The 20,741-nt window shown below is 44.3% G+C and overlaps 1 protein-coding gene across 2 annotated transcripts in view; it reads right to left on the bottom strand.

Annotated features, from left to right (window-relative positions):
* ABCG1 (ATP binding cassette subfamily G member 1) overlaps positions 1–9,239 on the bottom strand; it is a 62,729-nt gene extending 53,490 nt beyond the window's left edge. The window contains exons 1-2 of one of the 2 annotated variants that reach the window (XM_030020294.1): positions 9,066–9,239; positions 5,750–5,993 (exon numbers count right to left, since the gene is read on the bottom strand). In XM_030020294.1, the coding sequence (XP_029876154.1) occupies positions 5,750–5,993; positions 9,066–9,107 (286 nt within the window). In that variant the 5' untranslated portion in view covers positions 9,108–9,239. Of the gene's footprint in view, positions 1–5,749; positions 5,995–8,231; positions 8,586–9,065 lie in introns of those variants that run through there. The other variant, XM_030020295.2, reaches the window with a different exon arrangement.
* Positions 9,240–20,741: the final 11,502 nt, after the last annotated feature.

Here is a 20,741-nt window from a genome sequence, read left to right as displayed (position 1 = left end):
TATACAGACCTCCTAGCTGAAATGTAGGTATCTAGCTGTTCTGATGACACTATCTCGGACTGTCACGGCCACTTTTCACGTTTCATGAATATCAAGCAACCTGCCAAAAACCCCATGTTTCCCCATCGGACACAACAGAGCCATCCAGAATAAGCACGGTCCTTCTCTCCTTCCACTCCTGCCGTTTGTTGTGCTGAATCTCAAAGCTGTGAAGCAACAACGTTCTGAGAAAAGACAGCACCTCTCCGGCTGATTGTTTCCACACGGTCTGAGCCATTAGAACAAACTGAAAATAACAGAAATACCACATTTTCTGCTGAGCATGAATTTCTGTATTGCTACTAAACCACCCCGTAAAAATACCCAGCCACATTTTGACCGGCTGGAGCCCGTTCTCTCAGAGGTTACTAAAGACCAAATCCTACCAGAGCTTACACTCAAACGCAGCACAAATGAGTCATTACGGTCCTAAAAATAACAACGGAGAAATTTCCAACTAAAATGCTGCCTAATTAACCATGAATACTGACAAGTATGAGGGAAAAAAAGCAATCCCTGAGTTGCTGTGGAGTTTTGAAAGCCAGTATCTTCCTGGATGCTCTCAAGCTATGTAGGAACAGTATTTCCATTTCCATCCTACATCATAACAAAACCACCTAGAAACAATAGAACAAATGTCCTTTGGTGGGTATATAGAATGTAAGCATCTTTTCAAAGTAAAGCTGAATGAATTTGACCAAAACAGAAGGCTCCAAAGTACTTTTCATGCCCTCTTCATATTTGGGACTGTCCATAATTTTATCCCCAAACCACTCATTCTCTTCAGATTATTTTATGGTGCTTTTAGCAAAAATGGCAGAAACCTAAGGCACTAACTTTTCTCCAAAATCCTCTTGCAAACAGTTTTCAGGCAGTCCTGGTATTAAAACCTATGCATCTATAATTTTTCTATAAACTGGTAAAACCAATATGTCTCTGTGGTTTGCATTTCAAACTGCAGTTTAAACGAACAGTTCAGAAGCCAAGGTAAGATCCACTTTCAGATCTCTTTCTCAACCCTTAGATAAATGACTTTGTGACAAGACAGTGAAACTTTGGTCACATTCTGTTCTGAAGCTCTGCAGATCTTGCTTTTCCACATTTAAGGAGCCCACACTGGACCTAATGTAGGACTCTCCTCTTTTTCTTCCCCTCCAAGCCAGCTGGTTCCCTTGTCCTAAATGAAAGGAGAAGGCATTCTTGGACTAAGTGGCCCTATTATTTCTCTGTGTGATGATGTTTCCTTCTTCTGCCTTTGCCAGTTCATCTTAATCTTACAACACAGTGTCTCTACTCCAGGAGTCCTGCAGCTTTCTTAAGCAAATCTTGAACCTTGCTGACCCGCAGGAGACCCCTGGGACATACTTGAAGATAGGCTGGATTCAAAGACTGAGACACATTTTCAGTTCTGGAAGATCCTTAATCTCACGTGATCTGGATCAAGTCACTTATCAATCTCTTTCCTTCAAAACTAAGAAACAGTTGATTCTATCAGTTGACTAACTCCCTAAAAGCTTTATAGGGAAAACGCCACACGAGTCATACGAGACCTTCTGAAACTTTCACCTCTGTAACCTTTTACAAATTCCCATATAGGTAAGAACTCCTACTGAAGGGAATGGGTCAGATACAGGTGCTTTGATCAAGGACTCACCTGCCAGATTCCTCCCCTGTTAATACCACTGACTACAAGAGGAATTACATCATGAATCAGGTCCAGAGTCATACCAATCTTTGCTATGAATCCGATAAAACGTCATTAAAATGAGTAGAGCAGCATTTATCATACAAATCTGAGAATGAAAATGCCCTTCCTCATTTTTAAAGAGAAAATAAGATTTAATAGATAAATTAGCATTTTAAGGCTAAGACACAAATCAATGAAAAATTCTAATTTGAAGTCTGCTATGGCTTATTTAGCTTCTTTTCTGTTGACAAGTAATGCAAATTCACATTTCTTTGTGCTTTTAATAAAAAGTAAATGATGTTACATACCATGAGTTTCATTGTCTGAACAATAAAGCTAAGTACAGAACACAATGGCAGCATTACTAATTATTCCTCCTTTTGTTAGTTTAGAGCCTAACCTTAACATTACTTTGCAATACCATTTTTACTGAACAGAGTACATTTTTTTGTTGTTGCTCTTTAGCTGAATTCCTCTCCCAACAGGCTGGCACAAACTGTCTTTGCAAGGAAACTATATTTCTCCTTTTGTGATCCAACACTCATGAAAGTTTTAACTAATTCATTACAGTCGTGGAGAATGATGTAGAAATAGCAGAATTTTTTCCAAGCTCTGTTTCGGAATAGAAACACCATTAATTTAAAAGGCACATTTTCATAACAGCATCCCTTATCGCTTATTGCCATGACCAGCACCCAAGAACAATGTGAACTGAGAGACAACTCCCTTTTTTTTTTTTTTTGTACTTTCAGGAGTGTGTTTTCTGTTACTTTTCTCATAAAAAAGTGAATTTAAACATTTCACATCACAGCATGAGAAATCATTTTAGCACAGGGAACCCACAAGGGGTATAGAGCTACAACAACCACCAGTGTTTGGAGGTACAATATTGCCCTTCTGTTGAGCAGACAGATTAAAACCCACTGCAAAGTCCCAGTTTCCCATGGAGGAGAAACCAGTAAAAGGCATTCAGAATAGTTTTACGTGAAATGCAGTCATCTACAAGCCCATCGGTTTTAAACAGAGATATTCCAAATTACACACAAACAATTCTACTTGCAGAACCACTAAAACATTTCAAGGAATCTGATAGTTTGGTCCTTACCTTCTTTTGAGACTATCTAGGCAATCTGGTTTTCTATTTCTCTGAAGGAAAACCTCTTCTATTAAAACCAATATATTGGCTCAGTCCCTGGAGTAGGAGGGAGGAAACATGGCTGGGAGGAAAGTTTGTTTCTAGCAGGTTTCTATAACCTGACTAGCAATTCACTTAATCATAGAAGGAAGGGACCTCTGGAGATCGCCTAGTCCAGCCTTCTACTCAAAGCAAGATGATCACCAACACCAGATCAGGTCTGGCTCTGCCCAGCCAAGTCTTCTACACCCCTCTGGCATGGAGAAAGCAAGCCATCTCTGGGTGACCCGTCCCAGTGCTGCACCAACCTCCCGGTCAACAGATACTTCCTAATGTCCACCATGAGCTACCCAAACTGCAATATGTGGCCACTGGCTCTTGTTATATATCATCTGCCACTACTGACAGGAGTTTAGATCCACTGCCTTTGTAACTGCCCTCTAGGTTGCTGTACGCCAAAATGAGATCATCCCCCAGCTTCCCTTTCACTAGACCAAGCAAGCCCAGCTTCCTTAGTGTCTCTTCGTAGGTCCCCTGACCAATTTTTTACCCCTCTGACAGACCTTTTCCAGCTGCCCAGTATCTCTGTTGATCTGGAGGGCCCAAAACTGGATACAGTATTCCAGTAGTGCTCTCACCGATGTTGAGAAGGGTAACAACTTGCCTCCATCTGGCCATGTTCTCCAAAGGTTTACCTTACTTGGCTCATAGTCAGCTTGGGATCAACTGTACACCTTCAAGTCTGTTTTAAATCCTTGGCTAGCAGAAGAGTGCCAAGACCTGCTGGCATGCCTCACAGCCACTCAAAGGCTGTCCTTAGTGGTCCAAGGAAAGACATATGGTGCAAGACCAGGTGAGGAGGGGAGAATTTGAACTCCTTCTCACAGATAGCCAGGAAAGTTTAATCTCCTCTTTCAAATCTAAGTGTAGTAACACAGTCATAGCCATGCCCTAGAGCTATACACCTCAACAGGTCCTTTTCAGCAGCAGGCCATTTTGCCAGGATGTGCCATTTTGTTCAAGCCAAGTCACTCAGGCATGTCAGCAAATGTGGACAGAGGTTTTTGGTATAGAACCCCTCGATCATTTCTGGCCAATGAGATCCAGTTAGAAAACTCAAGTTTTTAAATCTTACATGAGACACTTCAGCATAGTTCCATTTCTTGAGGGAAAAAACTTCAATGTTTGAATTTGTTGTGGTAAGATAAAAACTAATTCTGCATGTATAAAAGTTGCTGCCAAATCAAGTTGTTCTCCGATGGACAGTATGGCTACACGCAATTTTAATAAATAATTAAAAGAAGGCAGGTGTTGTGTACATACAGTTTTCATGTTGAAAAACCCATTAAAGCCTCAAGTCTGCACATCCTCCAACAAATGAATAACTGTATGCACAGGCTGTCCACATACAGTAGCATTTCCATAGTCATAGCTCCAGTGTTTTTCATACCACACATTTTTAGACTATTAAAGCCTTGGTGGTGTGACAATGACACAATTTCCAGACAGAAGCAATGTACTTTGTGAAACAATTTCAAGTGGAACCTTTAAGCCAGTGCATTTATAGATTCAGAGCAAGTGCAGATATCAAGTATGGCTCAGGTGAGTGGTGCATTGGCAGGGGCTTATCTCTTAAAAGAACTAAAGCACACAACCATACCCATTTACCTTACTAAGAGAGAATTCCTTGAGGAAGAGCAACTATGTCATTTAGTACACAAATTCTCCTGAAGATTTCAGTATTTTCTTTAGAGCTTACTTTTTTCGCTAGCAGGAATTTACCGCACGACCTAGTTTTCCTTTCAGAGATGACTAGTCACACACACACAAAAAACCCCAAAACTCTCTAAGAAACACATGGCTACACAAAGCAGATGAAGGTATAAAAGGAACGAATGCAAAGCAGATGAAAAAGGACGGAGCCACCTCACACCCACCTTTCAGAACTGGAATAGACCAAAAGCATATAAAGAAGAGAGCTGAATATGCCCTCTTTACTCCCATCAGTAAATCAGCACCAGAAGAATTGTCTCAGAGCCAGCTATAAGTGAAACTGGATTGTGAGAGGAAAGTGGTTAACACTTCACTTCCTTGAGATGCATCCAACAATATCTGTATCATTTTGGTGTGCCCTGTGTTGTAGGCTGTAAACTCTTTCCTGTGTATTATTAGCAAAGTAGCTAGCAAAAGAGCATTCTGGTCTGACTAAACCTCAGGATTCAGTCCTAGCAGTAGCCAGTGATTTAATCAGTTAGAAGAAACGGTAAGCTTAGACAGACCCATCGTAGAACACCAAGATATGGATGGACTGACACTCCTATAGCTCACAGCATTTACTTCCAAACACAGCATTTTAAGAGAATAATTTTTATCTAAGTTTCAAATGCCTTCTGAAATTCTGAGATGCTTGCTGTTCTGAAAGAGTACTGAAAAAATAACCGTTTCACAAAACAGCCAATCGCAAAAGTAAAAAAAAGCATCTTCTCCCCCCCCCCACCTTTAAACTACTGCATGCTCTACCACCCTCAACAATAAATTGTAGACATGCAAGATCATAGGACAGATACTTGGCAGCACGGCAATACTATATTTACTTCAGATACTTTAGAATTGGGAGGCAAAAATAAGCAGTTGTATGAACTACTGTATCTACAGTTTCTTGCTGTGCAAGGGGCCATAAACCCCACTGCATCAGGCTCTGGGAAAGTTCCCTGGTGTCGGCTGGGGGGCAGTGGGTCTATCAAGAAGCCAAATAAAAAGCAACTGTGAAAACCCGCTCCCTTTACTTGCTTTGCTTTGCCATCCGCAACAGACTCTTTCCACCTATCATGACTACCCACATGGGCAATAACGTTTGTATGCTAGCCAAAACATTAAGATTTCCTTACCTTTCTTCCTCCACCATGGCCCTTCTTGGATAGAGTATGACAGTTCTTTAAACTCAATATTCACAGCTGGTCTGCGGGGTAGGTAGGAGAAACGATGAGCTTCTGTCAGAGTATTGTCCACTTTTTTTAAATGTCCATTCATCAGTCGAACATCTTGGTTATCTGTGCCATTTGAGACCACTTCATCCACCGAAACACACACTGACTTTGGCTCGGCCATGGTACAAGCAGAATTGCTGCCGTTCTAGAGGAAAGAAGTTGGAGAATGGACAAAGTTCACAGACTTTTGTTTAGGAACATGTTTCAAAACCTCCTGCATCAGAAAAATTATTATTTAAATAACACAAGAATCCAGCACAGTAATGTGCTGAAAGGGGAAAAGGGAAAAAAAAAAAAATTTTTTTTGTTTGTTCTGCCAGTGTCTTGACAGAAGAGGTAAAAGAGCTCTTGGACTTGCAGCACACAAAGGACAGTTCATTTAGCACCAGTTTCCCCTCAAAGGGTATATACACAGCAAATTAGTATCTTCAGAACAGAGTAGCTCTTGCACCAGATTAATACATTTATAAGTTCACTCCCCATTGTATTTGGTTTCTCATGCACTCAAAGAATTTGGTTCTAGCTACTCTGATTCCACTTAGCTCTTATTCCTTTGGATCAGCATATACTTCCGTAAACGTGAAACTGCACAAGTTATATTTCTGTGAATTTTAAAATGTACTATTTTGTGCCTTATTTGCTGCCGCACTGATAGTTCTGGAGACTCTGCAACCTGGAACAGTACAACTTCTTTCCTAGAGGTCCGTTAGGAAATCACAGCGCTTTCCACCCAAATTCCTTGCACGCTTTCCTTGCTTGGCAGTGATCCCTAATGGAAATCTTATCAGCTACATAAACATATTAAACCCAGCTCCAGTACTGCACCATTGACACTGTAAGGTCAATGCTTTATGCTTACAACCATACCTCATACTACGCTTTGCCAGTTCTAGGGCTCGGTGCAATTCCACTTGGCATTATTTGGACTGAATCTCTTTCCCCTCCTCTCCTGACCATGACAATGGCCTACTACCTGCCTTTCTCTTCTTTTTTATTATGCACACAAAATCTGAACTTTTCCATTCCTTTTACCTGCATGAGCACCTTGTACCGATATCAACAGGCTGTGTGTAAGGCCAAAAGTAAAACAATCATGAATTTTCTTCAGCTAAACAGAATTTTGACCAGTTCAGAGGCTGTTCACTGTCATCTGTTGTTTGGAGTATGTCATAAGCAGGGCCCAAAATCTGCAAAGTTGTCTATTAGAAAAATCAGTACTTTTAATGTAGATCTGTATTGGGAAAGACTTCTGTAGCTGGCTTATGTGCTGTCCCATCTACCTAACAATCTACATCCCCCCAAAGGTATCTCTTGGAAAGTGTACATGCTGCACTACTTTTCAAGGCATCAATGTTGAACACCCCTAAAAAGAGAGCTACAGGTCATGCCAGTGTCTCCCCCTACTTGTCCTCCAATGCAACTAAGAAGTCACATTGTGTCCTTTTCACTGTGCCATTTTCATCCTTTCTGTCATGGTTACTGGTCTTCCCATTTATGTTGTAAAAGTAGTGCTCCTCAGATCGGTCACTTGTCATAAGTGTTGATGGAAAACATTAAAAAACCAGCCCTACATAACCACTGATGAAAAATATTTTAAAAAATCATCCTACATAACCACTACATAGCTAGCGTCTTCACGTTCTTCATGCATATGCCCCAATTCTAGACGTAAAAATCAGCTCTGCTTGCCACATTTTCTCACAAAAGAGATTTTAATTGTGCTCTCAACTTACTCAGAGGTCAGGTATCCAGTAACACACTCCCAATTTCTTAAATAGTTGATTGCAATGGTATGTAATTTGAACATAATAAAAGTAATGTGAAACATCTTAGAACTGAACAATTAAAGTAGTGGAACCTCCCTCCTCCCTAAAATATAAGAGAAGATGAGTTAACAATATTCTTTCCTCAATGTTTTCTGTGGCACTCATAAGCTGTTTGGTTCAGAGGAACCACTAAGCACCTTCACACGTCAGAGGGAATATCCGAAAACTAACTCTCAATGAGCAGGTTAGGTCACCTTGAGTATTCAGGTGACAGTTGGAGCTTCTCCAGTTTAGATCAATTCAAAAAAGAAATCCTTTGGACAAGGTCCGTGTTTCTGCCTACTTAATCATCTGTGAGTATGAAGCCAGAGACTTTTGCTCCTGAGACACTAAACAAACCAATCAATCATGCAGTGGACCGAAACGCCTGTTTTCAGCAGAGGGTCACGGAGTCCTGCCAGCCCCGGGTCACACACCCGCCTCCTCCATGGACCCCCTGCTACGGGCGAGGATTCCCCCGAGAGACTGGGGTGGCACAAACGGCTCCCAGTCGCAGGGCCGTCTTCGCTCGCAAAGAGGTGGGCAACTCCCGTGGTTACGACAGCCACAGACTTCCACGAGCCCTGCGTAACTGCTCCTCAAACACACCTGAACTCCCTTCGTGTATCTGCTAACACCAACTGACCGTTTGTTTCTCCACTGACGTACCGATGTGTATCTACAGCCGCGCACGTCAAACTGGTGTCCATTTCAACCCCCCTGCGCACCAGACATGAAGAGCACACGTTCTCAGAGACGGCGCTCACATCTTCCTTGGTTCCGTACAGTTTGATTTCTCACACAGTTTTATTCCCCCCCCCCCCCCCTACCCGCAAGGAGCTGGACTGCTTCCCGGCGCCCAACGGGCACGGCAGCAAACGCCCGCCCGCTCACAGCGGCAGGACGGTCCCACAGGCTCTGCCCGCTCCTTCCCCAGCCGCCTCCCCGCCGAGCGTGTGCGTGTCCCCCCCGCTCCGCTCCGCTCCCGCCCATGTGCCGCTCGCCCCGGGTGTTATGCAAAGGTTACGGTCCCTCCGCAAATCTGTTTGGAAAAACGGCGGGGCGCAGCGGCGCAGGGAGCATGCTCGGAGCAGCCGCTAATCCCCGTCTTAGCTACGGCCCGGAGGTAACCAGCGGTCAAGCCCCGCCATGCGCCGCCGTCCCCTCGCCCACCCCGCCGCCGATCGGGGGCTGCCCCGCACCCCGCACCTGGCACCCCGCGGCGGGACGCAGCCCCGGGCCCGTTGACCGGCCCCGGTTTTCCCTCAGGGAGCGCGGGAAGGCGCCCCGCGGAGCCCTCGCTCCGTCCCCCGCCGCCCCGCGCCTCGCCCGCCCCGACCGCGCAGCCCCATCCGCCCGCCCCTCGCCGCGGCCCCGCGGAGGGAGGCAGGGAGGTGCCGGGCGCGCCTTACCAAAGCGGTGCCCAAGGAGAAAGCCGCCATCAGACATGCCATGTGCCCCGCTGCCCGCCCGGCTGCTGGCGGCGGCTCCCGCTCCGCCGGCGCCGCGCGGAGCCCTCGAGTGCCGCCTCTCCGCCCGGACTGGCTGCGGGAGGCAGGCGGGCAGGGAAGGAACGGCCTCCAGCCGCGCTGGGGCCGCCTCCGCCCCGGCCCGCCGCGGCAGGTACGGCCCCCGCCCGCCCCCGCGGCCCCCGCCGCAGGGCTGGAAAGAGCCGGCGGGGCCGCGGCGGCCCGGCCCGCGGGGGGCCCGTCCGCCGGGGGAGGCGTGGGCAGCGTGACCCCCGCTGCGGGTAGCAGCCCGTCCCCCGGGTGGCCGCGGCTTTCCCTCTATGGAAACACCCGGCAGACGCTTCTCCAGGGGCCTGGGGGCCGAAGACAGACCGCTCTCTGGGACATCACTGAGGAGGGCTGCCGAGCCTTGCCTCCACGCTCATAATTGGCACAGCTCGCGGCCCGGCTTCCTAATGAGCTCCCGGAGGGGACGTGGGATGGCATTCCCTGAGGAAACGGGGAATCGAAGCACCGTCTAATTGCGCCTTGTGCCGTGGCTCTTCTGGCCCTGGGACTTGCACGCCATTGATTTATAAGCTGAGCAAGCTGTTGTGGTTCAGAAATGGAGAGAGAGGAAGGTTGTCACGGAATTTCCGTCTTTGTTCTTTTTTTCCTCAAATCGAAGACCTGCATTTCAGGGAGGTCTTGCAAAGACGGGGGCCCGAACCGCACATTTGCCCTTGAAGTGCAATGGGTGGTGTTCACATGCCGTTAGGCTTGTGTTGGCGCTGCTGACTTGAATCTAGATCTGTGACTAGGTTTTGAGTTAGATTCATTAGCTACGCTACCCAGTGGCAGAAAGCTTCTGCCCAACCAGTTCACCAAGAAGCCAGATAGTGGAAGACCCACCAACCATCTGAAGTGCCTCTGAAGTTACGTACCCGCTGGGCCTGTTTTTGGCGTGTGCTGAGGCTCCCTCTCTATTCCTCTGGAAGCAGCAGGAAGAGGGGATAAATTACAGCAGGGGTCTGAGAATTGGATTCAAAGCGTCTACCAAACATTACATACACGAGTTCATAATCTGTGAGGAATCTTCTAACCAGGGAGCTTGCCATAACGCTTGGTGCTCACGTAGCGTTGTGCAGACGTGGAGGTAATCTTCACAAAGCCCCTGGAAGGTAGGTAAGTATTTTATCCTTGCTGAGCTGCGGAGGGGTGTTTACTGTAGGTGGCACAGCACTGCGGGGAGGGAACCACTGCACAGAACATCTGCGATGGGTCAGACAGGGGCCCCTCTCCCGCAGTACCCTCCCTCCTGGCAGTGGCCAGGAGATGGATACTCAAAGAAGAGCTTAAGGACAGGGCTGGCTTGTATCAGACATCTCCCTAATACTCTCCCAGCCTACAGCCATTTTCAGCTCAAGGACTTCCTGACGTAGTTGTCACTCCTGAATGTGCTAATAACCCTCAGTAGATACCTCTTCCATGAGAGAAGACTGCCCCTTGGAAACATACAAACTTTTACCATCCACTACATCCTATTGCCAAGGAGTAGAGTGTGGAGACTCACTGGGCTTGACCTTGGATTCAGTCTGTAGATGTTGCAGAAAACCATTTACTTGTAACTCGTGTATTGAGGAAGAAATGCCTACCTGTTACGGAATACCAGACCAAACATGGATGGACCCATCCAGAACTCCTCCCTGAAGGCTTGAACTGTGTTTGAGAAGAAATTTGAAATACAATTATCTCCTAATATTAGAAATAAAGAGAAATTGTGAAGCATTCTTCAGTGAGGGTCCAGGGTTTTAATTAACTTGATTTGGAGCACGTGTCTGTAGCACCTAAAATATATTCAAGCTTGTCTCTTTTATTTTCCCTTAGAAACATTGAAAAGGCTGTATTAACTCCCTACAGGACCTGGAAAGGGCTGTGAAATACTGCTGTGTATGTTTAAGGCATTTAAAGGGTAAAACAAACTGCTGAAAGACATCATGTATTTTAACTGTGAGGTGGAACAAGATACAGAGAGAGAGCAAGAGATACTGTCATCTTAGTGAATGTGTGATACAGACCCAGCACAATGCTTACTATCCTCTGTTTTAACTTCTTAAAGGCTCAGGAAGAAGCAAGGAAAACAACATACAGGCTCTAACAAAACTTAACTGTACAGTACTGAAATCTGCTGCACAAACAAAAGTTTTAGCTCTGTCTGTAAGCAGCTTACAGTACTAAGGGCTGAACTGTGCCTTTCACAAACCAGTCCTTGGCAGGAAGGCATGCGCTGCCTGTTGGCTGCAGGACTGTCCGCGCTGCCCACCTGGGCTCGCCCGCATCACCAGCTAGGTTGTGTTACTGCCCCGCGTTCACAGGCCGGCAGTGTGCAAGGAGGAGCATTACACCGAGTTCATGCAACGTTATATGCCCCTGATCAATAAAGTGATGGCTTCTCTATCAATATTATGGCTGAAGTAGTGTGGGCTCAACTGTGTATTTGCCATACTGCTTTTAATGGCGTAGGTGAAAACTACCCTTCACTGTATGAAGTGGCACAGAGGCACAGACGTTAGGCATGATACGAAGACAAGTGGCGGCTTGACCCTGCAGCCTCAAGCGCCACTCCTGTCACCTTCCTCAGAGTTTTTCCTGAGCAAGAGTACATGATCAGATTCTCAGGACTTATTTTTTTCATGGTAGCCGCAGTATCAGTATCTAAGGGAGCTTCTTGTAAAACACTGAGACATAAAACAGATTTCTCAGAAACCAAGTTCTATTTGGTATCTATTTTGATACCACACAGGAAAAAAATGATTACATAAGATGAAGCATGCTAAAAATAGCAGTCTCCTGCATTCCTACATTCCCTCATTAACTCTTCCATTAACTTTACAGGTGATCCTCTGGTCCCTGCAGACAAAAAGATCAAGAACACAACTGTGGGGAAAAAAAAAGAAGGAGAGGTATAAAACTGTGTTAAAAAAAATCCAGGACAAAAAAAAGGGAAGCTACAAATGAAGGTGAGGACAAGCAGGCAGGGACAAAACTCTTGACTCCTAAAATAGATGAGGAAATAGTAGTAGCTTCCAGGTCTTACGGCAGGGTAAGCATTACAGATAGTACACTGGTGCAGCCCACAGGAAAGAAAAAGGACATCGCAAGCAGAAATGCAGTGGGAAGGGCAGGGCAAAGTGGAAACGGCACCAACAGAAGGAGAGGGCAGATTTAGAGCACAGCCACAGGAGGCATTTTAGTGCAGTACTGATAGCTCTGGTGTCTCTGTACAAGAACTAGTTCATGCATAGAAGCAGGTAGCCTGGGGAAATGCAGAGGCCAGCATGGACTTAACTACTGAGCTAAAATGGAGGAAAAGTTTAACTGAGAAGTGTAGAAGAGGCAGATGAGAAAAGAAAGGCTTAACTATAGAAGGCAAAATATTTTAGATGGAGTTTTCATTAAAAAAATACCTCAGCTTTAACTATTTGCAACTTGTTGTTAATTTAAGCTGGTCTGGACAGAGTTTAAGGAATTCTATGGAAAAGATTTAAGGAGCTTTTGAGAAAAATGTCCTTTAAAAAAAAAAAGTTTATGAAAGAAAATCATTTGGGGTTTTCGTTTCAGTTATGTTTCTAAATCTACCTAAAAAGTCAAAGGAGCTGAGAGCACAAAGAAGCATATCCCACTGTGAAACACTAATGCAATTATTGACCTAAATAAAACCCCAACAACGATAGTTTATCCCAGATGGAGTGTCAGTTTGCCATTTGAAAATATACAGTTTTGGGTGGTTTCTGAGGTATGTTTTCTCTCTTCTTATGCCCTACCCCAATTATTTCCATAAGTTTAGTGAACTAAGAGTGGAAAGAATATCAGTAGGTTTGAACAGCCTAAGATGTAGTTAAAAAAAAACTTACAGTCTGATCCTGAGAAAGGCTGAGAGCCTGGGTTTCTGACAGCTAGTAGCCATGAGTCTGCATTGTGCTTTAAAAAAAAAGGACAGGGGAAAGGAAAGCATAGTGGGGAAAAAAATTAGTATCTTACTGGAAGAGAATTATTTTATCTAAAGAGAGATTATTCTCTGTTTAAGTTCCCATGTATTAGGACTTGAAAGACATCAACATACATACTACTTTCAGGTGATACATCAAACAAAACACCAGTGACATATCAAACTTTGCTTTACTACTAGGAAGTTATTAGCAGCTTTGCACCTAGTCTCCAACTAAAAAGACTATTCCAGTACTTTCTGGCAGTGGGCTGGAAATTTGAAGAAGCATCTTACTAAAATACAATAAATCCCTGACTTAGATCACATTTTTCTTCTCCCTTCCTGTTGTTCCCCTTCCCTGTTGGAACAACAGTCATAACCTGTCTCAATTTTGTGATGTCTTTTTGTACACGACATTAACACTTTCCTATCTATACAGGAAATATTCACATAATGCTATTTGAGAAGAATGTGATCAGTCAGTTTAAACAGATCTGCCTTCAGAACTATTTAATATTGAATAACATAATCAGTCATTCCTTTCAGGTTAGGTATACTCTGTATAATGGGTGGGTTTCGTCTCTTATTTTAGCTGCTTAGAAAATTGGTATCTAAGCTAGTTGTGCAGACTCTTTTTCAGTCAGTGGAGAGAAATGGGCATCCCCAAAAGAAAATTCAGTCTCTTAAATACCTTGATTTGTGATGGATTCTGGATCCATCTTGGCTTCTCTATCAACTGGGGCTCCAGACACCTAACTTGGAATAGCCATGGCCAGTGTTACAGAGACAGATACCACCTAAGCTGTGTTCTTAACACCACTTTTGCCTTCAACTAACATTTCCAGGAATAACACAAGAGGTTTCACCTGTTTATTTTACATGAGATTTTATCAGTATTTTTACATCTGGGTACTCAAATGTCCCTCTTCTGAGATCCAAAGGCAAGAAATTCAAGAGCAAAACACCAACCTATTTCTGACCAGTTTTAGCTGCAATTCATTTCTATGGCTGCTCTCTATTATACTCATGGGAATCAGCAGGGTGTACAGTGCTCACTTTGATGCAAAGGGGTTATTTGTCTGAGCACTTTGTCTCAAGCAAACTGAGGGGGATAACACTGGAAAGAAGTAATAGTAGGTGCAATGGATTAGCTCAGCTCTGCAAGAGATGGTGGTCCATTAGTCTGTATCTAAGTAGCCCTCAGTTGCCATAGCTGATCCCAAGACATGCTAGGAGAGAGCAAGAAAACACATCATCAGTCTTCCTGCTTGAACAAATAGAGTTATTTTGTCAGAGATTGAGCATAATTTATATGAACTCACTACTTTCAGTTGATGTCAACATGGCACGCTCACAGCAAATTTACTTTCCTTCAGTTATTATGAGAGGAGAAATAGCAAATTTTTCTGTCACCTATATATCATGCTGGAAGCAGACAAGGTCTCTAGGGAAAAGGTGCCCAGCACAGAGGCTATTTCAGACATATTTCTGCATTCCTACAGTGCAGTCCCCCTCAAAGCATGCTGCCCTCATTATAACCAGACATGGGGACACATTGCTCAGACTAATGGCTGGAAATCACAGCTAAGAGCAGCAGGATTTTAGGCATCATGTCTTCCTAGACTGTACCTTCCCAGACTGTAGCTTCAGGGTCTGGGCACAAGGGAGCAAGTGGTAGCACTCATGCAGTGATAACCAAGGGGAAAAACTTAAGCAACCCTGTCATGAGCAGATTAGCTGAAGAAAATATTCTCACAGTCTGATGAAAAGACTGCAGTCTCAGTTCACAAGGCAGCTTGAAAATTAGACATGGCACCAATCTTCTGAAATTCTTTGCCAGATTAGGCTCCCTGTACAGTGCCAAGGAAGAGAGTCAAGCACCTGGGTAAAGGATACACAGACATCAGCAAGAAAAGTTAGGCAGAAGGAAATGCCAAGGAAAGACGCATGCCTGGAGGACTTGGACTTAGTCCCTGAAAGCTGTTTCCAAAGGGGATTCTCAGCTATGACACCAACTCACGTTTTTCTCACAGAAAGCTGCAAACAGCACCTATCCTGTTACACCCAATAGCCCTGCCACTGAGCACTCATTCTGGTGCTGAAAATTAAATTTCGAATTCAGTCTCTGCTCGGTTTCAGGAAAGGTTTTGCACATGCCTGTTGGGACAGGACAAGGTCTGAGTCACCAAAATTAAATATTCTATGGGGAAAGCGTTGGGTGTCTCTCCCCTCGCAGTCGTTCTGCTTTGAAAATGCAGCGAAACACCAACTGGGGAAGGGATGTGAATGCCACTCTCCCCTTTGTTTCTGTGTGAAGTGGAACAACTTCAGGAAGTCCAGAGTTTCACCCCAGGATACACAGCTCTTCTACAAAGGACAGGAGACTCTGAATAAATCCCCCTGCTCCAGGTTAGGCAGAGCAGTTACTATGCCTGCCAGAAAAGCACACTTAACCATCCACATTCAGAAGAAGGAACAGTCCTTTTCCCAACCCTGTGTGCCTCAGGTGGTTTTGTACATGACTGGCAGCAGAAGCACAGATGATTTGGGATTTGAGAGTCTTTCTGAGAGATGTGAGACTCAGCAGAGAAACCTCGATTATTCTGCACGGCCATGCTTTCTGGCACATCTCAAAGATCATTATATAAGTGACATGAACCTCCCTTGGTGCTCTCTGCAGTTGTATACATTTATTTCCTGCAGCACTGAAATCCCTGGGAGATAATGACTATGATTCCCAGGCAACAAAACTAGTCTTTTGGAGTGTCAGTCTCATAGAGAAGTTGCATGTTCTGCTTTAGCTCAAGGGAAGAAAGCTACAAAACCCCTCAGAACTCTATAGTTACCAACGAGGCATTGGAAAAGTTGTCCCCCTCACTCCTTCCAGTAGCCCACATGAGAGTGACAGGAGAACAAAGCACCAACACTCTTGTATCAGCCAACTTCCAGGACTATGTGCAGAAAGGAGCGTAGCAGGAGCTGATAAGCTTAGTACATGCTTGTTTGCTTGTTACATGTACTTGGTGATACTTTTGTCCAAAATTACATCTAGAAACAAGAAATGAGTGTGATGCACTCTGAAAAAGGTGCCTGGTCACCAGGAAGCCTCCCAAGGAAGCAAAGCTGTCATTACCCGTGAGGGAGCCAAACTGCAGGCCCTGAACTACACTCAAATTTGTCATGGTTATCAGAGTGACAGTCTGTCAGTTTGGAGATATGAGCTCCTTGGAGTCCCTGGCACAGCTAATAGAGGCTTCAGAGTGGTGCACTTGGAACCCTGCAAATAATTTGGCACTGTCACAGATCTCACAGCCATAGCACTCAGTAGTGCCTGACTTCCTTGGTCAGGCCACAGGCCTGACGTGAAAGCCTTTCACGATGAGCCTTTCCTAATTCATACATATTTGACCACTGATAGACTGATACATGTCAGACTAAGAGGCCATATCTGCTAGCCTGGTTGCTTGTGTGTCACTGGTCCTTCAGTCATGCTCAGTTACCCTGTATGGGAGTCAGTAATGTTCAGCTCGCTTCTGGACAGGTATTTTGGCTTTATTTGAAGGTACCAAATCAAAGGTACCTTTCAAGGTCACCTTTGATAGTTTAGTTCACCAGTTTGTCATTTTCTGTAAAATAATTTGTAGAGTATTTACATGTCTACTCCAGTTTTCAACTATTTACATGTATAATTAACCAGGTTAAAAAGCCCTTTACAGTTTGGTACTTTCCCCGCCCCCCCCATCCCAAGAAGGTAGATAGTTAGACATAATAATCAAGTTGTATCCAATCTTCTTTTTGAGAAGCTAAACACACTGAACCCTTTAGGGCTCTCTATAGGCAGTTCCTCCTGCCATCTAGTCATTTGTGGCTCTTTTTTATACCTTTTTAGCCTCTCTTTAGAGCAGTTGATGCCAAAACTTGATGTAGCATTCCAGCGTTGATCCCACTAATGCCATGTTCAGAGTTAACATTACCTTACTTCTGCCCTGCTTATGTGCTGTTAATCCAAGCATCCCATTAACCTTGTTTGGCCACAGCATAACTGTGGGAGCTCATGCTGATTTACTTATCCTTTGATTGCAAAATCCTTTTCTGAGTCCATTCCTGCTGGGATACAGCATCCTGTTCTGTAGGCATGACCTTCATTCCATATTCCTAAAAGTATATCTGTGCAGTTGACTACTTACATACATTTCACTTCAGTGGGTCAAGCTTATCAAGAAGTCAAGATCATTGCATGCAACAGTTCTAACCTCTTTGTTTACCATTCTGCATAAGTCACACACCTTAATCAGAAAAGGAGTTATATTTACTTCCGAATCACTGATGCAAATATTTAATTACTTCAGGTCTAACACTATCTCCAGTGCAATCTTAATGAAAACATGCCCATTAGAAGCTTCCCCAGTGATAACTACCTCGAGGTATGTTAGTTTACCAGTTGCTAAATTATTTGTCTTATTCTATGGTATTGTACAATATTGGACAGATTGTCATAGGATACTAAGTCAAACCTCACAAGAATGTAGCTATATCACGTGTGAGCATGCATATATTTTCATAAATCAGGCTCATACCTGGCTAGGACAGACTCAGAAAAGGACAGTCGTCTCAGCACATGGCATTACGCATCTTGTTTGATATTATAGTTCATTATTAAAGCCATTCTGTTATTTTGCCTTGAGCTGGTGTCACAGACCCCAACTTAATCCAGCCATTGCTCTGGCCTTTTCTGAATTCTAGTGCAACATTTTTAGCAGTAATGACATTTCCCCAGGACTCCAACTTTTATTCAATGTGATCAAAGTTCTCTGTAGAGATATTTTTAGCAATCATGACTGTAAACTATCCAGGCCAATAATTTACAAGTTTAGTACCAGCAAGTGCTATGTAGCATCATCTTCCATCCTGAGGGCCTGAGAAATACTTCTTTGTCTTTATTGATTTACTCATGCCATGCAGCTCCTTTCCAAATTTTATTAAATTACTCTGCTATTTTCTGCAGTGCTGTGAGTCATGTCAGGCTCATAGTGGATCTATCCCATACACAGAACACTACTGGGACTGTTATCTTGTTGCCTTGCTTGTAAACAGGCAGACTGGCATCAATGGTCCCTCAGCAACCACTGGCTTCCAGTCCAGTGAGACAGAAAGTACCTAGCTACTCTGTGTTGGGCACAATGCTTTTATATGTTACCAAATTGGTACTTTTAAAAATTAGAGCATTGGTTCACTACTGGCAGCTGCAGAATCTCCCATGTTAAAATCTTTCTACTTTTATTTCCACCAAGGTGCACTCTGTATGGTGTATGGACAGTAAGCATCCCTCTGCTTCCTTTTCCTATTTTGAACCATTCAGATCTACTTCCCACGTCATCTGTGCATGCACTGTGGACATCTGGAGTTTCCAGATATAGAGCACCCTTGGTGAGAAGCTCCTTGCAACCATGCATGTATATGCCCATGGTATAATGTATGCTCAGTGGTAGCAGGCTGTATCGTTAAAGGCAAGACCGCACACCTTGGCATCCTGAACTAACATAGCAATTTCTCAAACTCGGCTCAGATAACTTTTCTGAGTAGAAGAGGACAGGCCTGATGGCCATGACAATGTAACCCCACAGGGGATGGAAATGTCTCAGCATCATTTTATTCAAGATATACTTCCAGTTTTGCAGTAGCCTACTAGCTTTCTGTTGGGAAAGGAGGGTGAAGAGGAGAAGAGGGTTAGGGAAAGAAGGAGCCTTTAGGCAAGTTGTCATGGATGGAAGTTTTCACTACCCAACTCCCTGCCAGCCTAGCTGGTGTGGTGGATTGAAGGCCAGAGTCTGAGCAAGCTGACAGGAAAACAAGCAGGATCCTGCAGAGCCATTTGACTTTGGCATTTTTCCAGTGTAATGCTTTTGGTCTGAAAAAATGACAACTAGTTGTGTACTCCGAGTCTGTGTCAGAGGTAGTTCCAAAATTGAATAGCCATTTCACTCTCTTTCAAGCCCCCCAACACTCCCAGCTCTTTTAAGAGCTGAGTAGTCAACTAAAAAAATAAATCAATCACTAAATGTGGTGCTTGTAACCTTAACGAAAGAAAGACTAATTAAAGTCATCATGAAATAATTACAAACTGCATTGTACAATGTAGAGAATGAAAAGGGAGACTGTTCCCAGCTACCCATGGAGAGATCATTTAATAAAAGAGAATGAGACAGAGATAATTGCAATACAAGCTATAGGACGAAGCAGGAAACTCCATTTCCTCATATTTAAGATATCAGTCACTTCTGACATTGCACAAGCAGAATAAAATCAGATTACCCTTTACAGTGACCAGAAAGCTTCCTTTGCTAGGTTTTTTGGGGCAGTGATAGCCTAGACCATATTTTCCTGTAAGTGAACTGTAAATACACTTTGCACACATTTGCACCATGGTGTTGCAAAAGGCATTAAGGACAACCCAGCAAATTCAGAGTTGTTATAGTGAAGCAGGAACTAGTTACTAGCAAGAGACTGAACAAAATGAAAAGGGAGTTTTGAAGCAAGGCATAAACTGCAAATTTACTCTCTCTTCTAAGTTTTTCAGCACTTTTTGCTAGAATTGAGGAATTTTTCACAGAGCAGTGTGACCACACTCATTACTAATTAACAGGCCAACCACAAGGCTTTGTGGCCATACAAAATATAAAAGGAGGAAGGGTTTATCTGGTTTCCATTACGCTATCAGATGAGACATCCGCTGCTAGCAGCCTGCTTGTCTGAGGCAGGCAGGTTGCTAGCAGCGAGAATCAGAACAGACATCTTCTGTCAGGCTTGCACAATAGTAACACGTCCCTGCTTCCTCGCTGCTCTGAGGGCCCCATGCAGTAAGCACAGCGAATTTGCAAGGCTGGGCAGTGATCTGTCATGAAGGAGTGAAGCAGTCACAACTCTCCTTAACTAGTTTCCTTAGCTCTACCAGTATGCACTGACAAGTTAGCATTGAAGGAATTTTCAGCTTGTCCTTGCTTTAGTCCTTTTTTTCTGTCTTCCTCCTACATAATCTGCACGCACCCATACCTTTGTTATGTTGTGATTTGTCCAGTCTTTGCTGATACACATGATCTGGCTGCAGCTCTACATGCAGGCTGCATAGGATGGGAGGCAGCAGCACTGTGATGGGGGCAAGGGCACGTGCAATAGTGCGCTGGTGCCACTGCACATCTTCTCTAACATGTGCATGCTGGGGTCAAGATGCATTCTGACAGGCATGGTGAGAGGGATATGGGATGGAAAGACACAAGTGATGTGTGTCCTAACCCACATGTCTTCCTCCAAGGCCAAAATCCTGTTAGTGAGACCTCCATTCTGGTTATAGTTGAAGCGACAAAGGGAGGAAAGGCACCAGTCATGAAAGGCTCTGTGGTAAGTAGACCCTATGGGCCATTATTGGAAAAATCCTGGAAAAGAGAAAAAAATTCTTGTGCCAGCTGTTTGCCTGCAGAGCCACAGGCTCCCAGTTAGGTGCTGCTGCTGCTGAACTCCCCATGCTTGCAAAAACTGCTGCTCTTTCTCCATGACACAATAAAATGCCCTGCCCAGGTCTGTAACACCACAGATCTGCTGACCCACCTCACCAGGTGTTGGGATGATGGACGAAGCTGGCACCTTCTTCCAAGGCA

This window comes from Aquila chrysaetos, chromosome 7 (assembly GCF_900496995.4).
Source record: "Aquila chrysaetos chrysaetos chromosome 7, bAquChr1.4, whole genome shotgun sequence".
Lineage (NCBI taxonomy): Eukaryota > Metazoa > Chordata > Aves > Accipitriformes > Accipitridae > Aquila > Aquila chrysaetos.
This window is presented reverse-complemented; position numbering and strand designations above follow the sequence as displayed.